The sequence below is a fragment of the Gouania willdenowi genome, chromosome 12 (genome assembly GCF_900634775.1).
Source record: "Gouania willdenowi chromosome 12, fGouWil2.1, whole genome shotgun sequence".
In the NCBI taxonomy this organism is placed as follows: domain Eukaryota; kingdom Metazoa; phylum Chordata; class Actinopteri; order Blenniiformes; family Gobiesocidae; genus Gouania; species Gouania willdenowi.
Window position 1 is genome coordinate 19,657,393 of NC_041055.1, and position 20,010 is coordinate 19,677,402.

The following is a 20,010-nucleotide window of genomic DNA, read 5'->3' on the forward strand; positions in this document are numbered from 1 at the left end:
TTCTTTAACTATAAGGCAGGGCCGGAGAAACTTTCACTAGCAGCTCTTCTACTGCATGTGCAGCCCCTGAGCGTCTCCTGGACAGTTGGATGTTTAAAATATGACTTTTTGCACAACATCATGATGATGATGATGATGGCTTTGCTGTAGTCAGACTGCAGAGAGGAGACCAGAGGACGGAGGATATCCAGCAGCTCCGCGGGGACTTTGCGCATTTATTGGAGAGCAGCAGCAGCAGAAGAAGAAGAAGAAGAAGAAGAAGAAGAAGAAGAAGAAGAAGAAGAAGAAGAAGAAGAAGAAGAAGAAGAAGAAGAAGAAGAAGAAGAAGAAGAAGAAGAAGAAGAAGAAGAAGAAGAAGAAGTGCACGGTGCGGATGGTCACGGACTCACATGTGCGGCTCTTCTCTCTGATCCCAGTGCGCACACTTTGGAGACAGTCTGTGCGTTCTGAGGCCTTTCCATGTACTGGAAAAATGAAGTCCCTCTCTCAGAGGGAAAGAAGATTCTGTCCGAGGGGATTCCCACGAAACAGCAGGTACGTGTGTTCGTACCCCCACCGTGCATTATAGTCTTATATTAACGTATCTGTGGAGATGTTGTGCATGTGTTGTTTTATTATTATTATTATTATTATTATTATTATTATTATTATTATTATTATTATTATTATTATTATTATTATTATTATCTGTGATGTCACAAACAGAACCTCACAGCTCGTCAGTGATTCGCTTGTCCTCGGGTCTCCACCAGCTCCCTCGCACAGAGTTGGATTTTAATTACAGCCATTAAAAAATCTAATTTGCGATTCTTTTTTTTTTTTTTTTTTTTTGGTGACCTGTCGCCTTCCTCTGATTGACAGCTGAAATTGACACTTCTCCCGCTCCCTCTCATCCACTGCGTTGCAAGCTATTTGTAATTACAGGTAGTTTTCATTCCCTCTCCCCCCCCCTCCCTCCCCTCCCTCCACTTTTGTGCCGTGGATTGCGATGAAAATACTATTATTGTGAGAGGCGCGGGTTAAGGGCATAGGGAGAAATCAATCCAGATAGAAAGAGCTTCATTAAAATAAAAAAAAAGGGGGGGAAAAAGTGTCTTTTGTTAAATGCTTTTTTATTGTCAGTGCTGCTTTATATAGAAAGGGAAAGTGATGAAGATCCGCGTCTCACTGCAGCTTTGCTTTTAGGTGATCTGCAGCGATCAGAGCGGCTGCTGCACGCTGGACTCCACGCAGCTCACTCCAATGGTGAGAAATGAATGACAAACACACGCACACGTACGCGCACTGATCACACGGATCTATAGAACTCTTTTTCTTCCCTTTCCCCCCCGAACATTATCTGACATGTTTTTCCACAGTCTCACTCAGACGGAGAGTCCCATCGGTCCAACATGGAGCGGGAGGACGCGCGCTCGTCCCCGAGCACTGCTCCGTCCACTCCGTCCGTGTGCTCGCCCACGTCCACCGCGAGCTCTGTGCCGTCCACCGGGAAGAACGTGTGCGCGAGCTGCGGGTTGGAGATCCTGGACCGATACCTGCTCAAGGTACAGAACCACCCATGGCTTTTTTATTATGGGGACCGTATTCTGTTGCTTTCCCTCTCCACATTTTTACCTTTTTAATTTAAATTTTGTCATATAGTGATATTAGAATAATCCAGATTAAGGAAGACTCTGCATATGGACGAATAAATAATCCCAGATCATATTCGATAGATTTCCCAGCGCAGACCCAACATCACATATTACAGCATTATTATCCAATATTAAACTATGTACATTGTTTTTATGGAAATTAAACGTTAAATAGATTTTTTTAAAATCTATTTTAGCTTTTGATATATATAATACTTTAAATTATTATTAGTGGTATTTATAATAATAATCACGTCAAATGTATTTATTATTTTTTTTAAATGAAGCTTTGCAACGTCACATATTGCAATATTATTATGTAATAATAAACAATGTACATTGTTTTTTATTAAAATGAAACGTTATTTGGATGCAGTAATTTGAATCCGTCAGTCCATCACCGTTATCATCCTTTGTCATTATTGTGTTATACTGTCACAAATTCTTTCATTTATTTATTTATTTATTTTTCTATCTATTTAATTATTTATTTCGTCAGCGCAAATTGTAGTATTCGATGTATTTTTGTAATTTAATATACACCTAAATAAAATAAATAAAATGTAACTATTAACACAGGAGGCATCTTGCGAATTAAATACCTTTTTCGTTGGATTTCTATACAAAAATATAATGTATCTCCTTATAATTTTTAATGTGGTTAAAACCTTTCTGATACATTTTCCACTCTGTTGTGAAAGACATTTTTGTGAAGCAACTACCTCGTTAATGATGTCATTATATTTTGATTTTTTCCCCCGTATAAAAGGATAAAAATAATAATAATAATGATAATAATAATTAAATAAGCAGCTACATGTTTTTTAACGGAAGAAATATTTAGAAATAATAATAATAAATAATGATAACAATTGCAAAAAAAGCAACATAAAAAAATATTTCAAGTTTAATATATGAATATAATATTATATATTTATTTTTTACTCACTGAGACGAATTTATATACTTATAAATTAGTGGACAAACAATTACTTTGCAGATTATTTAATTTCTGAAAAAGAAATCACTGTCTTTGGGAGGAAAGAAGGCATTTGACCAGATAGTTCCTGTTTTGGAGACGTCGGCCTATTGAACCGTTTCTTTTCATTCAGATTTAGCGTAGACATGTTTGGTTTACCGTTTGTATTAGGAGGTTGATATGTCTAACATATTTTGTGCACATAATTTCACACGTACTGCTAGTTTATGCAATAAAGCATGGCATTTTAAATTCTGTCATAGATTAATCACAGCATATTATTGTCTGATTTCATTGTTAATTTTTTTCTTCATCAAGTTTCCGTTTAAATGTGCCACTATTCTGCATATATTAATAAAATAGCCAAATAATTTAAATTTCTTGTAATTTTAAAGTAAAAAAAAAAAAAAAAAAAAAAAACACTGTAGAAAACTCTTTATTTACCGTCGATTCTACATAAGGCGCATTGAGCACTGAACGAAATAGGTTTTGTTTATCTTTAAAAGAATGGGATAGAATAAAATAGAATATACTTTATTGTCATATGTATTTACAGGTATGCCTTTATTCAAAAAGTATTAGGCTATTTCAAAAGAAGGAATGATGTACAATAGCAGAAAATGCGCGTTTGTTATTGTTACGAAACGTATTTTAGTAAATTGTTCATCATATCGTAGCCGAAATTATCTCAATCACAGCCGAACCATCATAAACAAAATGAAATTGTCTGAAAGTTTACTAAATTGATCAATAATAATAATAATAATAATAATAATAATAATAATAATAATTGACCCATCATTTTCGTAATATTCCTCGATGCATTAAAAAAGCTATGTATAAAGTTAAGGGAAAATTAATTTTCAAAATAAAATAAAATATATACTGAATCGAAAGAGACTGCGGGCCTATCAGCCCTTCAAACGGGGTGTTATGATTGTGAGTTTGACACGTTTGGCGTGTGCGTGTGTGTGTTTGTGTGTGCGTGTGCGTGTGCGCGCGTACGTGTCTTCACAGGTGAACAACCTCATCTGGCACGTGCGCTGTCTGGAGTGCTCGGTGTGCAGGACGTCATTACGTCAGCACAACAGTTGCTACGTCAAGAACAAAGAGATCTTCTGTAAAATGGATTATTTCAGGTAGGGTAAGTCTTTAACGATGTTTTTAAAAAATACTAAACACACACACACACACACGCACGGCCCTGTTCTTTGAAATAGGTCACGTGGGTTACCTACGTGTCAGTGAAAGGCCTTTTCAAAGACCAACACGTGTGTAGCAAAATAAAAGCGTCGCTGAAAGATTGGCGGGCTTGTTATGGCTAGCAGCTAGCTATAGCTAGCTCACTATTACAGAAACAACAACAACACACACACACACACACACACACACATACATTTCGAGGTTGTCCGTCAAGAAAAATGAAGTGAAAATGCTTTAGTGCTTCTGTGTGCTGTGTGAAGGGCGTGTGACATTATTATTGGATAGTTGTGGGTTTAGTTTCTGGTTTTTGGATTCATGGTTTCATGGCTTTTCAATCAAACTCCAAATAGACTTTAATATGTTTGGTTTGTCTCTGTTTGATGGACCGGCGACCTGTACGGTGTGTGCAAGGGTTTTTACACTGTGTGAGTAAAGATAGGAAAACCAGAACAGGATAGCGATGAATTATGGGCTTCCACCGTTTGCATTGTATGATAAAAACAAACACTATTCATTAAGAATGAGTGATTATTATTGGTTTGATATATATATATATATATATATATATATATATATATATATTTATTTGCTCTGTATTTGCCCTTTGTCGTGTATTATTATGTATTTGTTACATATATTCTATGCCACATGGTTGGGTCGCCATTGCAAATTCTCAATTTGTTCTTAATTATTAATGTGGTGAAATAAAGGTAAATTAAAAAAAAAAAAAAAATAGGTATGGGTATGCGTGTTTAACGTTGTTTTTTTTTTTTTGTTGCATAGGTCATTTATAGTTGTTGTTGTTTTTTTTTACAGAAATATTTTACATCGACTCTTCATATTTGCTAGTTTTTGTTATTGATTGGTTACTATTTGACATTTGTGGGGTTTGGATAAATCTAAAGTCAAAACGATCTGTTTCCTCTCACTCACTCCTTCTGATCAGCTGCACTATCCTAAATTTATGTTCACATTTTTGTCATGTTTAAATGTCATTTACCTCGTTTTAACCTTGTTTGTATGGTGACCTTGGTTACACCTGAAAGCACCTCTAAACAAAATGTATTATTCATATTAATAGTATTATCATTAACGTCAGCCTTTCTGCAGTAGGCCGACTGCAAATTGGTGAAATAATATTTATTCTCCCCTGTTTAATCTAGTAACACCTGACTTTTATTAAAAAAATAGCTCACAAACTTGTCTCTGAAATATATCCACGCTGAGTATTCGCATTTATGCAGCTCTAAAAATGTAATCCATAAAACTAAGGTTTTATATTTCAAAATTGCTGCTTTACATGAGAATGTGATCGGCAGTTGTCAAAACTATTCTCTCTGCTTTTGTTATGGTGTTTTTTTTGTTTTATTTTATATAATCTTGAACCAAAAACTCAACGTGCTTGCTGTGACTTCTAAAATATCTTATTTGCATATACAGTTTATAATTAACTAAGTGCCTGTGTGCTGAAAAATGAAAGATGAGCTATAATGATTGGCAGCTATTCGACAGGCGTAAATAAACCCAACTGTGTGTGTGTGTGTGTGTGGTACTTGAGGTTAAATGGGGTTCACATTAGCTAGCACAAAGTGAAATATTGTTCAGTAGCCTAAAGGTGAGGAATATATTTTGTGGTAACACGCGTCTAAACTCGCAGTCTGTGTGTGTGTGTGTGTGTGTGCGCACTTTTGGTGCTTGTCTGATCAAAACCTGACACCAAGTCAGTGCTCTGAGGTTTATAATCACCAGCAATTAGCCCCGTCCTCTAGTCCAGACCCTCAGGCCTCCAGACCAGCAATTAGACTGCACCATATGCCTGGTCAGCATGTTTTTCAGATCTGATACACACACACACACACACACACACAGAGCTGGGTTTATTTATGCCTGTTGCTGCCAATCATTATAACTCATCTTTTCATCTATTCATGAAACAGAGGCTTGTGTGTGTTCTGTTTTACTGTGATAATATTTTTACCTGACCCTGCACTCAGCACTTTATGCACAACTCTGATGCAAAGTGCTGCTAGAAAAAAAATGTGAAAGATAGAAATCTGTAAAAACAAAGAGGAATTATAACAGTGAGACGATGAGCTGAATGATCAGAATTGTTGAAATGTTTTTATGCTTTTTGCATTCATCCAAAGTGTTTTGGTGGCTGGTAAACTCAAAAAATGAGAATTAAAATTATTTTGGCCACTTTGTATATTTGCCTCCTTGGATCTGTGCATTCACATTGCATTATTTTCTTCTATAAAATTATTTCTAGTGTGCCTGTTGTTCTTAATATTGTTTACACTCATGTAGACATCTTGACATTTATTTGTTACTAATTAAAGTATTTTATATTTCATTTAGCAGTAGGGATGTAGTGATTCACTGAACTCCCGATACGATTCGATTCACGATACTGGGTTCACGATACGATTCTCTCACGATTTATTTTACAAAATGGGACTGTAGACAAATTTTTTTTTTGGGAAAAAAAACTAGAAAATACGGTACTATTTTCCTTTTATTTTTCATTGTCAAAAGAATTCCTTGATAAACTATTCAAAACAATGCAATTTAACTAAAAATAAACCTTGAATGAAATAAACAAAGGAATAATACAAATGAAAATGAAGCCTATTAATTTAAATTCTGGTTCTATAATAAACAATGCAAAACTGCATAATAGTTCTTTTTATTTTTAAAAGTGCAACTGAAAATGTGTTTTGTGCCTTAACAATTGGACTTTTAAAAAAAAATTTACGTCACATTTGTTTGGACCAGCAGAGGGCGCTGGTAACACAGTGGTCGGCTGGCATGCAGATATCTTGCAGTGAAGAAGAGAAGCTATGCTAGCAGACAGAGCTAATAGAAAAACGTGACTTTTACAGATATTCAAGTAATATTACAGATATTCTTTCGGTGTTAAAGGGGTAATGAATCATTTATTAACATATTTAAGAGTAGAAGGCGGCCAGAAAGAAAGTATTAGCAGACTCCGCCCGCCGCCTACTCTGCTGGTTAAAAAAAGTACTGCGATTCAATTTTCAGAAAATCGATATCAACCGTGATACCTATGAATCGATTTTTAACTGCCTTACAATTAATCGTTTCATCCCTATTTAGCAGTGTTCTGCATCTTTGTCTTGTATCATATTTAGGTATTGTAAGAATAAGTATATCAATGTTCTTCTTTCATATATCAGTAGATTTATCGGTTGTCAGCCGATTTTTGGGTTATCGCGATTTATCGGTATCAGCCGATTTATTGGCTTTTAAATTCCCCAAATATGGATATTGCCATCAGCCCCTAGAAATCCTTAATCAATTGGGCTCTATAAATAATAGAGATGTCCTAATAAAACTTTTTAATTTCCGATATGATTCCGCTATAGCCTTGCATATCGGCCCAAACCGATATTGATCCAATATCAGCACAAATCATACTTTTTCTTTAAGTAGGTATGAGAAAAACTCACCCATTTATTATTAACCAATTTGTTACATACATTTTAACCTTCAACATAATATCTACAGTATTCTACAATTGAATAAAATAAATAAAAAAATGAATTGAAAAGAAATCGGAAATTTGAATCCGATATCCAATATTAGTTTTGAGGATGATATCGGACCAATATCCATATTGTTGTAAATCTCTAAATCATATTTGTATTATTTTTGTAAATATATGTATCATATTTGTATATTTGTATTATAATTATTATTAGTAGTAATATTATCTATCCTACTTTATTTTCTACGACTGTAATGTGTGTGTATCTGATCCCTATTTTAAACAGTCTTTTACTTAATTATACACTTATTTAACGTTTATTCTTTCTTTCGTCTTTGTTAACGTTTTTATTCTTTTATTTGTGATTTTTTTTCTGTGGCTGTAACATAAGCAATTTCCCCCTGGGATTAATAAAGGAATTCTGATTCTGATATTGTTATCAGATTGGGACACCGCTAATAAATAACAAACCAAGCTTTGTTTTTGTAACCAAACAATGATAAGATGTTGTCTTTTATTCTCCTATGGCCTGCAGCGGTTTAACATTGATATTATTGAAGGAAGTACCACTTTGTTTTATCGTATTTCTTCTTAATATATATACAGGGGGTGGGTTTAAATTGTCTGTGTTGAAACATGACTAGTTTGAGTTTTCAAGATTAGAAACAGAGTTTATTAAGATGCATAGAGTAGCTTACAGATATGAAAAATCATGAAATGAAGTGGTTAAGCACTTGATTGAGTTTTTCCCATTAGTAGTAGAAATGGAAGCTGTGGGTCTGTTTGTATTGTGGCTGAAGCGTTTGGTACTTCCAGAATTTGCTAAAAATATTTGCATTCACATGGGCCTTTACTGCTGGCCTGTGACTTGGATAAATATAAACACTAATCTGGGTTTAGGCTTGATACAAACTACGTTCATCCCCACTGCGAGTGCAGACCCTTTGGGCTTGTTCCTGAACCCCCCCCCCCCCCCCGGAGATATTTCCTCATCTGTGTCAGCCTCTCATCTGGCTTTGGACTGACAGCTGCTTTAATAGGGTGTAATAGCAGGAAATCAGAGCGGGCTTTCCTCCTCTTACGTGTGTATGTGTGCGTTGGGGTGCGTTCGGGGTCTATGTCAGCACAGGGGCTGCAGGACAGAGCCCCCGCTGTGCCTCTCAAACCCACGTCAGGCCTTAGGGGCTCATGCACACGCACACACGCAAGCAATTTCTTTATCAACCTTCTCCACTCCCCTGCCCACCTCTGTCCCCCCCCACTTCTTTCCCTGTGCTCCGTAGAAACCTCATCTATGTCCGTGAGCTGTGGGCCACACAGGAAGTTGCATTGCTCCACTAATCAGGGGCACCATGGGATACCAACACTGTAACCAGAGTCCATGTAGTGCACTTCAGGGTTTAGACGTGTGTGTGTACATGGATGTGTGCATGTTTTTTCTAATGTTGGCAATCCAAGTTTTTTAAGGCAGTGGCTATCCGTACATTCTATCCGTACGCAGCGCCCCTATTTGGCCAGTTTAGGTCACGCGATAGGTCAGTCATTTGCCAGTTTAGGTTGTGTGACTAAGACTAAACCTTACCCTAACCATAACCATAACTCTAACCCTGAAAATTGTTGCGATATTGGGTTATAACCTAACCCTAATCCCTAACCCTAAGACGCTACGTACTTGTACTTTGGTAATCGTACCAATAGCACCAGGGGTTGTCTGTACTGCAACAAATAGACACTTTCTTTTTTTTTATTCAATAATCTACCTTCAGTTTGGTCTAGGGATGGCATTGGGTACCTTTCACATTTTAACCGATACGGTACTATCTGGTATCGGTACTCGACGATGCTAATTCTCTGTGCGTTTGTGTGAAAATAACAGTTTAAATTGTTTAATTATGAAATCTAAAACACATTTGTTTCTCGATATATGAACATGTATCTCATAACAAAATCCATCACATTTGTTTCACAAATTTCTTCAACATGAAAACCCTAAACTACAACTATGCAGTATTTTTTTCTTAATTATACACAAATTAAAACACAGCTTTATTTAACAGCCATCAGCCCTGTGATGGGAAAAGGTTTCTCCTTGACTTTTGTAAAGAGAGTCATCGTTGCAGCTCTCACTTTAACCTTAGGATGGGTCGACAACGGGTCCTATGGGCCTGTAAATTATAACAGCATTTACATTAATTAGTAACTAATTAGTTACATAGTACAAGGAACCGAGTTGATAACTAATGCAATGTAAAATGCCAAGTTAATGTCATTTTAAAGATTAACTAAACCCCAGGTTTTGGCTGACCTGCCACTATAAGGGGAAATTAAAAAAATGCCTTGATTATGGGTGGGGCTCCTCCTGGAGCAGTTAAGACACGCCCACTGCTATAAAATCTCCAAAGAACAAGCTATGCTCACTATTCCTCTCTATTTACGATTCTCAATCCAACCTACTCAGCACATATTAGAGTCTACAGGTGCTAGTTTTTATAGAAGGGGCGGGGCTTACAGTGATGTGAGAAGCCACAAACCACCATTCTCAGCCAATAGCAAAATTCCATTGTAATAGCTGGGTTTCAACTATAGAGGGGCAGTCAGTCTTACATTTTTACAACAAAATATATCAAATTGAAATATTTTGACTGAAATTTCAAGAGTTGGATTAGAATCAATCAACAACACTACTTCAAACCCAATACATTTATTTTCAGCTTACAAAAGAGGTTTTATGGTTGAGTTACTCTTTAAACTCAAACTTTATTCACGTGGAGCAGACGAAGGTGATGAGGCCTCACTTGTTGCATCATCATTGTCGTTGTTGCTCCCATCACCAAATGTTAAAGTTTCTTTATTTAGCTGCAGGCGATGAGTAGCTAGCATGTGTTTAAGCAGGTGCTTCCTCACATTAGAAGTATGTGCAGCTGGGAAAATTGCCTACTGTTCCACTCCCTCACAGTCACGACGATACGATTAGGTATTGATAGGTTGTACTGTTTGATTGGTATTGTTGGAATGCAGTTGGTACAGATCCGTAATTGATTGTTGACAAATTGTCTCTATGGCAACAAAAGCAAGAATGTCATTGAAATAATCCTGTAATTTAATTATAAGATATGACATAATAAAAAATGGCACATGCCCCACAATACTTTAATTAGAGAACTGAAATAGATTATTAAGATGAACATTTACAAATACATTTTAAAAACTAGGCAAGATCTGTATTCGCAAGTCAAATGCGTATTTGGCAATTGAAAATTGAAAAAAATTGGCGTTGAGGTCTCACTTTGTTCACTTTTCTGAGGAGTTCTTGACATTAAATGTGACCTTGAGAGAAGGTCAAGGCCACACATTGAAATGAAATGTTGTTCAATGGTACCAGTGGCAAAGGTATAGGGAACAATATTTATATGTATATGTATTTTTTTTGTGGCGTCATGAATTTTGACCCCACTTAAGATGAGCCTTTCATTAATGTAGGCATTGAACTTGGACCTTAAATAATCGTAGAAATATGTAAAATTTTGTTTTTTGACACTTGACGCGACCTTGACCTTGACCTTTTGGCTCCAAAAAAGGTCAAATGCACATCCTTGACATTGCCCCTATGAGATGACATACAGTATGTGTCTTTAGTGCTGCATTAATAGCCTAGGAGGAGACCCAAGACAAAGAAATAGCGGAAGAAAAATAATGTATTTGGCAATTTCCAATAGGCAAATACAATAACGGTTTTTTTATTGTTTTTAGGGGGTGGGGGTTAAGTAAAAGAAATGGTGGCGTTTTGTTAACTAAGTGATCATGCGTTATTTGACCTGTATTTTAATATAATTTTATATTTTCTCCTGTAGCCTTTAACACAAACCTTGCATCTTGAAATGACACACAATCGTACAAGGAGCTTAACAGGTAAACAGATGTCAGCAGAAACCATATGCAATAACATCCACATGTGAAGGTTTTTGGTATCAAAGATAAATGAGATACACAAACAACATGGTGGTGGAAAAGAGACTTAGGATAAGAGGAGAGTTAAAGTGTTGAACTATGGGATGATACCAGTATTTTCTGGTTTCTGTCTTGTAGCACGAACCTGACAAGCTGTCATACTAGATTAGCCTTGACGTACCGCAACCTTGTCCTTTTTATTATAGAAAATGGTCTGGAACTCTCCACAACACCCTGAGGTGATGTGTACTTGTTGTACAGACTAGTGATTAACAGACTCCAGTTGTCCATGAAAGGGATTTTCTGCATTTTTAAGAAGCAGTTTGATTGAAACTTAAAAAATATCTGGGGCATCTTAAACTGATGCTGAGTCAGCAATTGTTTTTTTCCAGGTCACCCCAACTAAAGGCTTTGTGTTAGATATTAGTTAGACATGGTTGGTTAAACTGAATATGCTTGTTATAAAGATTACGGGGATGTGTTTTTGTTAGTTCGTCAAACAGGAAGAATAGTCTGAGGGAAGCAGCTACCGTATGTTGGAGATCTGTCCATTTTACATGCATGGCAATGGAAGAGTATGAAAACACAACAAGGGTTGAGAGCTTGTGAGGTGTCGTTATTAGAATGAATGCTGATCCTTTGCCAAACCCACGCACTCTTGTCTTCATCTTTTTCCTTCTGCTCTCTTCTTCTCTTCCCTCATTTCTCCACATATTCTCTTCCTGACATAACTCTCTCCAAATATGGCTCATATCTGTTACTGTATGTAGGTCATTATTGATGTAAATCTGACTCTACATGATGATGTGTCCACTAATGCTAGTTCCCGCTCAGTTTTCTCCCTTCAAGGGGCAATTTCTTCCAAATTTGGCTTCATTCACCAGAAATGGCAGCTGCCGACCCCAACAATGGCTCTTAACATCACCACAACAATTTCTAACCTAAACCCATTAGAACCCATAAATCCCATTTAAATCAGAATCCTAATCTGTTTTTTTCTTGTGTAAAACAAGGTTATTGTATAGCCTTTCAGTTGCACACATGACGTTTTATTTGGATGCTCTGCAGACACGGCTGTTGATTAAAACATTTTTCTGTTGTTATTATTCTTTGTTCTTATGTTCAACCCATTTATGAAAAGTAAACAAACTTAAGCTTTACTGCTTTAGAAATAATTTGACACACATTTCTTTCTGTTTTTCTCTCTGTTTTCATTTGTGTTACAAGATACTTTGTCCCCAAGATACTAGGGCTGCACGATTATGGCCAAAAATTATAATCACGATTATTTTGATCAATATTGTAATCACGGTTATATTCACAATTGTTTATCATATTAGAGAAAAATCTGTGTTTTTCCAATACTTTTAAACAACATGTGTACAGTTTATAAGTGCAAAATTAAGCTTTAAGATGGAATTATGATAAAAGATAATGAAAAAAAATCAACACGAGTTTAAAATGCACCAAATGCTAAATGAATAAATACACGTACAGAGTGCAGATGTAAATCATGACAAACAAAATTGTTATCGCGATTAAAATTGGATTAATTGTGCAGCCCTACACAAGATAACCTAGATACCTTTTATTTGTTTGCTAATTTATTCTAGTTTTGATCAAATATGAGAACAATTGAAAATATATCGGAAATTTTGTTTTATATTTTTTACAGTGAAATTAAATAATCTTGAATGTTGCACTAACAAGGACTCAAACCTAACTTCTACAATGTTAAAAGATTTGAAAAAAAAACCATATCTTTAAAATTAACAATAAAACGTGCTCACAAAACGTTAGAAAAATATTTGGTTAAAGTTTTTTTTTCTCCAAGTATTATTATTATTATTATTATTATTATTATTATTATTATTATTATTATTATGGGGTGACCATGGCTCAGTGGTAGGGTTGGGGGTTCGAATCCTACTCTATCCAAATCATTGTCGTTGTGTCCTTGGGCAAGGCACTTTACCCACATTGCCTCGTGTGAATGAGTGTGAATTGTGCATGAATGTTGGTGATGGTTAGAGGGGCCGTAGGCGCAAAAATGACAGCCACAATTCTGTCAGTATGCCCTCGGGCAGCTGTGCCTAAATTGTAGCTTACCACCACCGGTATAATTTGGTGTGAATGAATAATAGTTTTGTAATGGGCTTTGAGTCTCCTTGAAAAAAGCGCTATATAAATCCAATCATTATTATCATGAATAAAAAACAATAAGTCAGAAAGGATATGATATGAAACTAAAAAGATAAAGACATCATGTTTAGGGGTGTGAAAAACAAATCAATTTCACGACATATCAGGCTTTTTTGGGTGCCGATTTTAAATCGATTTTATTTTTTTTTAACCTAACTACTGGGCATGTAGACCAGCTCCTCTTCCTACATAAAAACCTTGAAAATTGTGCCACTTCCGCACCTCCACTCCGGTAGATGGCACCATAGATATAATAATAATAATAATAATAATAATAATAAATAGGATGTTTTGAAGCAAATGGTTTTGACTCAATTTGTCCCCTGAATGATCAATATCTTCTGATGAACATATACAGCATCTTGATTTTTCATCTCTACATTTAATTTTGATATTAACTGGGTAGGATATCGTGATAATATCGTATCGTGACCCAAGTATTGTGATACATCCTTGCCAATACTCACCCAGCTAGTTAAAGGAACAATCACATGAGAACAAGAGAATATATCTACGTAAATGAAGGGGATGACGTCTTAGTCACAGACTTTATTTTCCATCTCAGTATAAACTTGCTGACTAGTCATTTCTTTGTGCCTACCCAACCATGTTTGCTTATCCAGAACACTTGGTCCTGTGGTTAGCACGCCTCCAGCTTCACCGTCACTATCACTGACCCTGCACCCATCTACAATGATGTCATCCAGCTTTCTTTCTTCATCTTTTCACTGTGTGTAAAACCACCCTGGTTCCTGTGTGTGTGTGTGTGTGTGTGTGTGTGTGTGTGTGTTCCCTGTTGCATGTCTGTGTGTATATGTCAGGGCCTTCATGCATCAGTCAGGAAATTGCAGGTGTTGGTTTGTTTGTATTCGAGGCTCAGCTTGCAGCTGCACTCCGGAGTGTTGTCTGAAAGCCACATCCACCTCCAAGGTTCTTTCCTTAAGATGTTTTTTTCATGTTCTGCCAGAGCCTCAAACTTAAAAAAAACACACATTTATAACTTCATCTTACACAAGAAAGTCTCACAGGGGAGAATATAATTCCATATTAAAGGTTTGTGTGTGCTATGTGTCTATTGAGTTTAAGATTTCCAGTTTCCCTTCAGTCCTCATCCTGTTTTTCTTTGTCCTCCTCTGTTGCTCTCCTCTTCTCTCCCTCACAGTAGGTTTGGTACTAAGTGTGCCCGCTGTGGGCGGCAGATATACGCCAGTGACTGGGTGCGCCGGGCGAGAGGAAATGCCTACCACCTGGCATGTTTTGCATGCTACTCGTGTAAGAGGCAGCTGTCCACAGGAGAAGAGTTTGGTTTGGTGGAGGATAAAGTTCTGTGTAGGATTCATTACGACACCATGGTGGAGAACCTGAAACGAGCAGCCGAGAGCGGTGAGTAGGAACGACGTTTGAGCATTTTCCACAAGCAAGTTGGAAGGCAATAACAGAATCAATTCTTCAGTGTGATTTAAACAAATCAGGTTTATTGCAGCGTCCGATACTAATAAATCCATGTGTGAGGTCAGAGGTGGTTAGAGGGGACATCGTGTGCCACTTCCCTAGCTGTGTTTCCATTACAATTTTTTGCAAAATAAAAGCAATATTTCTAAATTTCTAATTGCACTTTGAACGTGTTTCCATTGAAGGTTGTTTTGGGCAGGAGCCTCATAACTCCCGTGAATTCTCATCCCGCGAGACTTCGTTGCAGGAACCTCCTTAAGGCAGGCATACACTGCGCGATTTTTGGCCCATTTTGAGCCGATTTTTGACTTGTGCGTCTGTTTTTTGAAATTGTGCGAGTCGCTGCTAGATCGTGTGTCGTGCATCGTGTAGTATACACGAAAAGCGATTAACACCTCACGACCAGCTCCCGATCAGCAATCGTATGGTTGTAAGGAAATCAAACATGTTTGAAATCCAGTCGCTCCTCATGAGGGTTTCTCACAGTTGAAGCAATGTCACAGACTGGCTCACCGTAGGACCGCTGTAACATTGACTGACCGTACTGCCCACGTCTGTCCAGCCAGTTCCAGGTCCATCACATCACCTTCTTTTCTTTTTTAATGCTGTTTTTGCTGAGATTTGCGAGTGTCTCTCCACTTCTAGGTTTGTCTTCTTCGTCTGTTTTAATGGCGATGCCATAGTTCTTTGTAAGTTGCATTTCCGGAAACAAGACCCCGACGTGTTGTGTATGGACGTACAAATCCTTTCAGAGTGTCAGTCCGCATAGTGTGAGAACATGCATTGTGAGCTACGCACATTCGGGCTTTGCACATGAGTCGCTCAGTTTGAGCTGGAGCTGAGTACGATTCAAAAAATTGCACAGTGTATCCCAGCCTTATAGGACTCTATTTCTTTGTTGTTTGCTGTCTAATGTGGCAGTAATGATTTTTCAGTATAATGCTAGGAAATGTCTCGTTCTCCTCTTCTGTCCACATGTACCGCACCATGTTTTCTCATAGAGAGAAGTGGTCACTTGACCAGGTACAGTACGTCATGTGACCTGTAATTGCAGAAAAAATGTTTTTATTGCATTTTTGCGATATATTTCAGTAACGAGCAACCTCCTCATGAAAGCGTGTTTTTCCGAAATACAGGTGCTTCCATTACCAGTTTTTATTGCGCTTTTTAGATTTTGCACATTTTCAAAGTTAACGGAAACACAGCTAGAGTCGTAAACAAATAACAATTGCACTTTTAGTCGTTGAGAAAGACAAAGCACCATAGACACCCAACTTGTTATTACCGTACTGTTATCAATATTTGGAATAATACAAATCTATTAAACGGGGTATATTTGGCTCTCTCTGACACTGTTTCCCTGTTTTAGATGATGTCTGCAGCCCTATGTTGATGTCATGTTGTATTGTTTAAAGCTGCCATTTGTGTTAATTTTGTCAACAAAAATTTGCATCATAATTTTTGCCAATAACATGAAAACTGGACTGAGATTAAATGCAAACAAAGGCAGGGTGACAAGAACACTCACAGAAAGATGGATATTTTAGTCAAAAAGAGGGAAAATCAGATGCCAATATTGCGATTAGTGTAAAAGGATGCGAGTTGGTGTTAAATGAGCCGATCGGAAGTGATTTCTGCATGGTCGATAGATAAAATCAGGTAATGAATGTACTGTAAATAGAAGTGTCATGAAGTGTGTGACTATTCTTCTTCAAAACTTATAAAAGAAAATAAATTACAATGTGTAATCTTGCATGCCCACGCCATGACATCACAGCCCTCAAGTTTTTGGAACCACTAGACTAAAGAAAGCTTTGCTGTTATAATTAACACCAGCTTCAGGCCCTTCGTGATACAGTTGAAATAAACAGATTCACATTTGTTTCCAGGTAACGGCATCACGTTAGAGGGAGCAGTTCCAACAGAACAAGACAGTCAACCCAAACCGGCCAAAAGAGCACGAACGTCTTTCACCGCAGAACAGCTACAGGTGATACGTCAGCCCGGCACAGATGTGTTTTCAGCACACCTCACATCTGTTTTGTGCACGCGTATCATCCCTAAGTGTGTTGATTGGAGCAGCGGCTCATGTTATGCTGATAAATCTATCTCTCTGCACAGATCATGCAGGCACAGTTTGCTCAGGATAACAATCCTGATGCCCAGACGCTACAGAAGCTAGCGGACATGACAGGCCTGAGTAGGAGAGTCATACAGGTCAGTGGAGACTCACATACAGGCTGTGTGGCTTTAAATGTTGTTGTTTTCTGTGGTTAAAAGCAATGCTATTAGGGGTGTAACAAAATAGTTAACTCACGATACGATATGAAATACACTGTGAAATACTCACGATACGATGTAAGCAAATGAAAAAAATTCCCAATGAAGAGTAACAAATGTGTAACAAATCTTTGATGGTGGTTGGAGATAGTGTGTGGGAGTGTTTTGCTTCACAAATAAAGAATGAAAAGAAATGAAATGAAATAGAAATCTGTTTTTTTCTTTTTTGGAATTATTATTTCTTATTTCTGCAGAAAGCTGCATTTTGTACCTGCCAAAATAAATCCAAAATGCAGCTTGACATTTTCAGCACCCACCTCTGTAACTTAAAGAACGAGAGAGTGAAGTTGCTCAAATGAAGCAGTGTTGTTATTTCTGATGTTCTGCATGATATATCATACAACACTGGATGCATGTGTTTTAATATGGGAGATACACTTTAACATGGAGAGATAGACTCCTGTAGTTGTAAATCACTAAGTTAGACAACAGGAAGGATTGCATATAAAGGATATAAAAGGATTAAAAGCATTTAAAAGTCCAACAACGTAGATTATGGCTTTAAAAGTCTCTAACAACGTAACTCCGCCTTCACTGAACGCTGAATGCATGTGTGTTCTCGTAAACCAGGAGATGCAGATTTTGGTGGGGGTGGGTGTTGCATTTCTTTACATTCCTAAATGCTATTAAATTAAAGTTTTTACATTTTATTTTGAAATTATAGCTACATGATGTTTGGTCACATTGCATCTTCATAGGTGTGGTTTCAAAACTGCAGAGCAAGACATAAAAAGCACACACCCCAGCACAGCGGGGGGCCTCAGGGGCATCCTCAGTCCAGGATACCCTCGTCACTGCCCGACGAGCTGCATTATTCCCCCTTCGGTAGTCCTGAGCGAGCACGAATGGTTGCTCTTCACGGATACATCGACAGTAAGTTAGAAATCTATCGCATGGGAGAATTGAATTACCAGCAGAAATGTCACTGTTTGTGTTTATTTTGAAAGCTGGTGAAATGTGTCTTTTATTTCTTTGTGTTTTCCAGGTCATCCTTTCTCTGTCCTGACCTCTCAGAGCCTCCCTCACCAGCAAATGTCCCTTCCTCAGCTCCCCCTCAGTCGCTAACACTTCAACTCGACCCTCAACATCCCTGACCCCCGTATCTTGACCCCTCACAGGCAGTTGGTCGTTTGTAACGAAAGGCCAAGCTGAAGTCAACTCTCAGCAAAGCCCCGCCCACCTGGAATCTCAAATTCAACAAAGATCAAAACTGAGATTGATCGTCCTTTCCCGTTCCTTATCTTGACGACAGGGATATCCCACCGACAGCAGCCGACCTGTCCAAAACGACTGTGAAGCCTTTATCGCTCAAATACTGTGTCCTACACATCGCAATGGAGACGTTTTGCTTCTTCAGTAAAGCCTCCTGCGCTGGGCTTAAGACTTTTTAATGGAATAAAAACGGAGCAGGACTGAAGCCTCATAAATGCTCTTAAAAAAAACTGAAGGTGCATTCAAATGGAAACAAATAGTGAAAGACCGTGTTCGAGGTAAGACCCCACCCTGCTTCTTTCTCCTGCTACGAAGGAAACCTAAATGTGTATTACCATTTTTTTTTCCCATTGAAAGCTAATGTGAATACTGGGTTGATCAGGATATTCTTGAGTTGGTGTGTAACTCTCAAACTACTCATTCGCCCCCCCCCCCCTCAAAAAAAACCTGACATGTTCCATTTGTAATGTTTCCACAAGAATTTAATTTCACTAATTTATAATTTATGCGTTTGCTTGTTCAGTGGAGGGAAAAACCGAGCATTGGTACAATATGGAATATATAATTGACCCTTTTTGTACATAGTATTGTGTGTGTGTGTGTGTGTGTGTGTGTGTGTGTGTGTGTGTGTGTGTGTGTGTGTGTGTGTGTGTGTGTGTGTGTGTGTGTGTGTGTGTGTGTGTGTGTTGGCAGGGGTAGAGCGTGTGCATCTGTATTTTAGTGCCATGGCCATTGTGTGACGATCAGGATCCAACAAGACCTCAATGTCCTTTGTATTTATTTAGATGATTAATCCCTGTAAAGCACTTTTCCGCCTCTCTGAAAATGTTTTCTTTATTAAAAACAACAATGGTTTCTTTGTGCATCATTAATGTTTTGTGTAATAAAATGCAATAAAATAAAAATACGATTAGTTTCTGCTTTTGATTTTTAGTGGTTGAGTGATAGAAACTGCACTTCTTTGAAATGAGGACAATAACAATAACAATAGTCTTTTTCTCACTCAGATGTTGAAAATGAAAACATGTTCTGTCATCCAACACATCCCACTGAATGCATTTGTTCATTTTAGTGGAAAGGACAGACATTTAAATAGCAAAATGTTGTCTCTGAACAACAAATGCTAACTGCTAATGTAACCATAACACTGTATTACAGCTATGGGTTAAACTTAAAATAAACAGAATAAAAACAAACACTGACATTTTGAATTACAATGTGTTAATTGCAAAGTATAATTTACATTATTCAGCATTAGGGACAAAAATTCAGATAGATATTGAAAAACATTGTGATTTTAAAGCTGCTACCCCCGTTAATAATTTATTAGATACAGTTATGCCTGATAGATCAATGAATCGAACATCATTTACTCCAAAAAAGAATGAAAAATGGTCAAAATCTCCACTTTAAAGATTGTTTTCACCTCCACTGTAAATTTTCCATTTGTTGACATTTTCACGCATTGCATTGTGGGATGTGGAGTCCCGTAACCGGATGCATAGAAGTGTTTTTCCTTCATTGTTATCGTG

At 37.3% G+C, this 20,010-nt stretch overlaps 1 protein-coding gene across 3 annotated transcripts; it reads left to right on the forward strand.

Moving 5' to 3' along the window:
* Positions 1-30: 30 nt before the first annotated feature.
* lhx6a (LIM homeobox 6a) lies at positions 31-19,364 on the forward strand. Of its 3 annotated transcripts, none has more exons than XM_028462729.1 (9): positions 31-534; positions 1,186-1,245; positions 1,359-1,544; positions 3,631-3,752; positions 14,637-14,857; positions 16,816-16,916; positions 17,048-17,143; positions 17,965-18,139; positions 18,252-19,364. In XM_028462729.1, the coding sequence occupies exons 1-9, from the start codon at positions 460-462 to the stop codon at positions 18,329-18,331; spliced, it is 1,116 nt and encodes a 371-aa protein (XP_028318530.1). In that variant the 5' UTR covers positions 31-459; the 3' UTR covers positions 18,332-19,364. The 3 variants fall into 3 exon arrangements, with proteins under 3 accessions (XP_028318530.1, XP_028318532.1, XP_028318531.1); XM_028462730.1 differs by having other exon boundaries at positions 32-534; positions 14,640-14,857; positions 18,252-19,360; XM_028462731.1 differs by lacking the exon at positions 18,252-19,364 and having other exon boundaries at positions 17,985-18,122.
* Positions 19,365-20,010: the final 646 nt, after the last annotated feature.

Excerpts from the sequence above, each read along its gene's own strand:
- lhx6a (XM_028462729.1), top strand. The coding sequence starts at position 460 with ATGTACTGGAAAAATGAAGTCCCTCTCTCAGAGGGAAAGAAGATTCTG. Across the intron at positions 16,917-17,047 it reads TCACCGCAGAACAGCTACAG|ATCATGCAGGCACAGTTTGC; the intron begins GTGATACGTCAG and ends CTCTCTGCACAG. Across the intron at positions 18,140-18,251 it reads TCTTCACGGATACATCGACA|GTCATCCTTTCTCTGTCCTG; the intron begins GTAAGTTAGAAA and ends TGTGTTTTCCAG.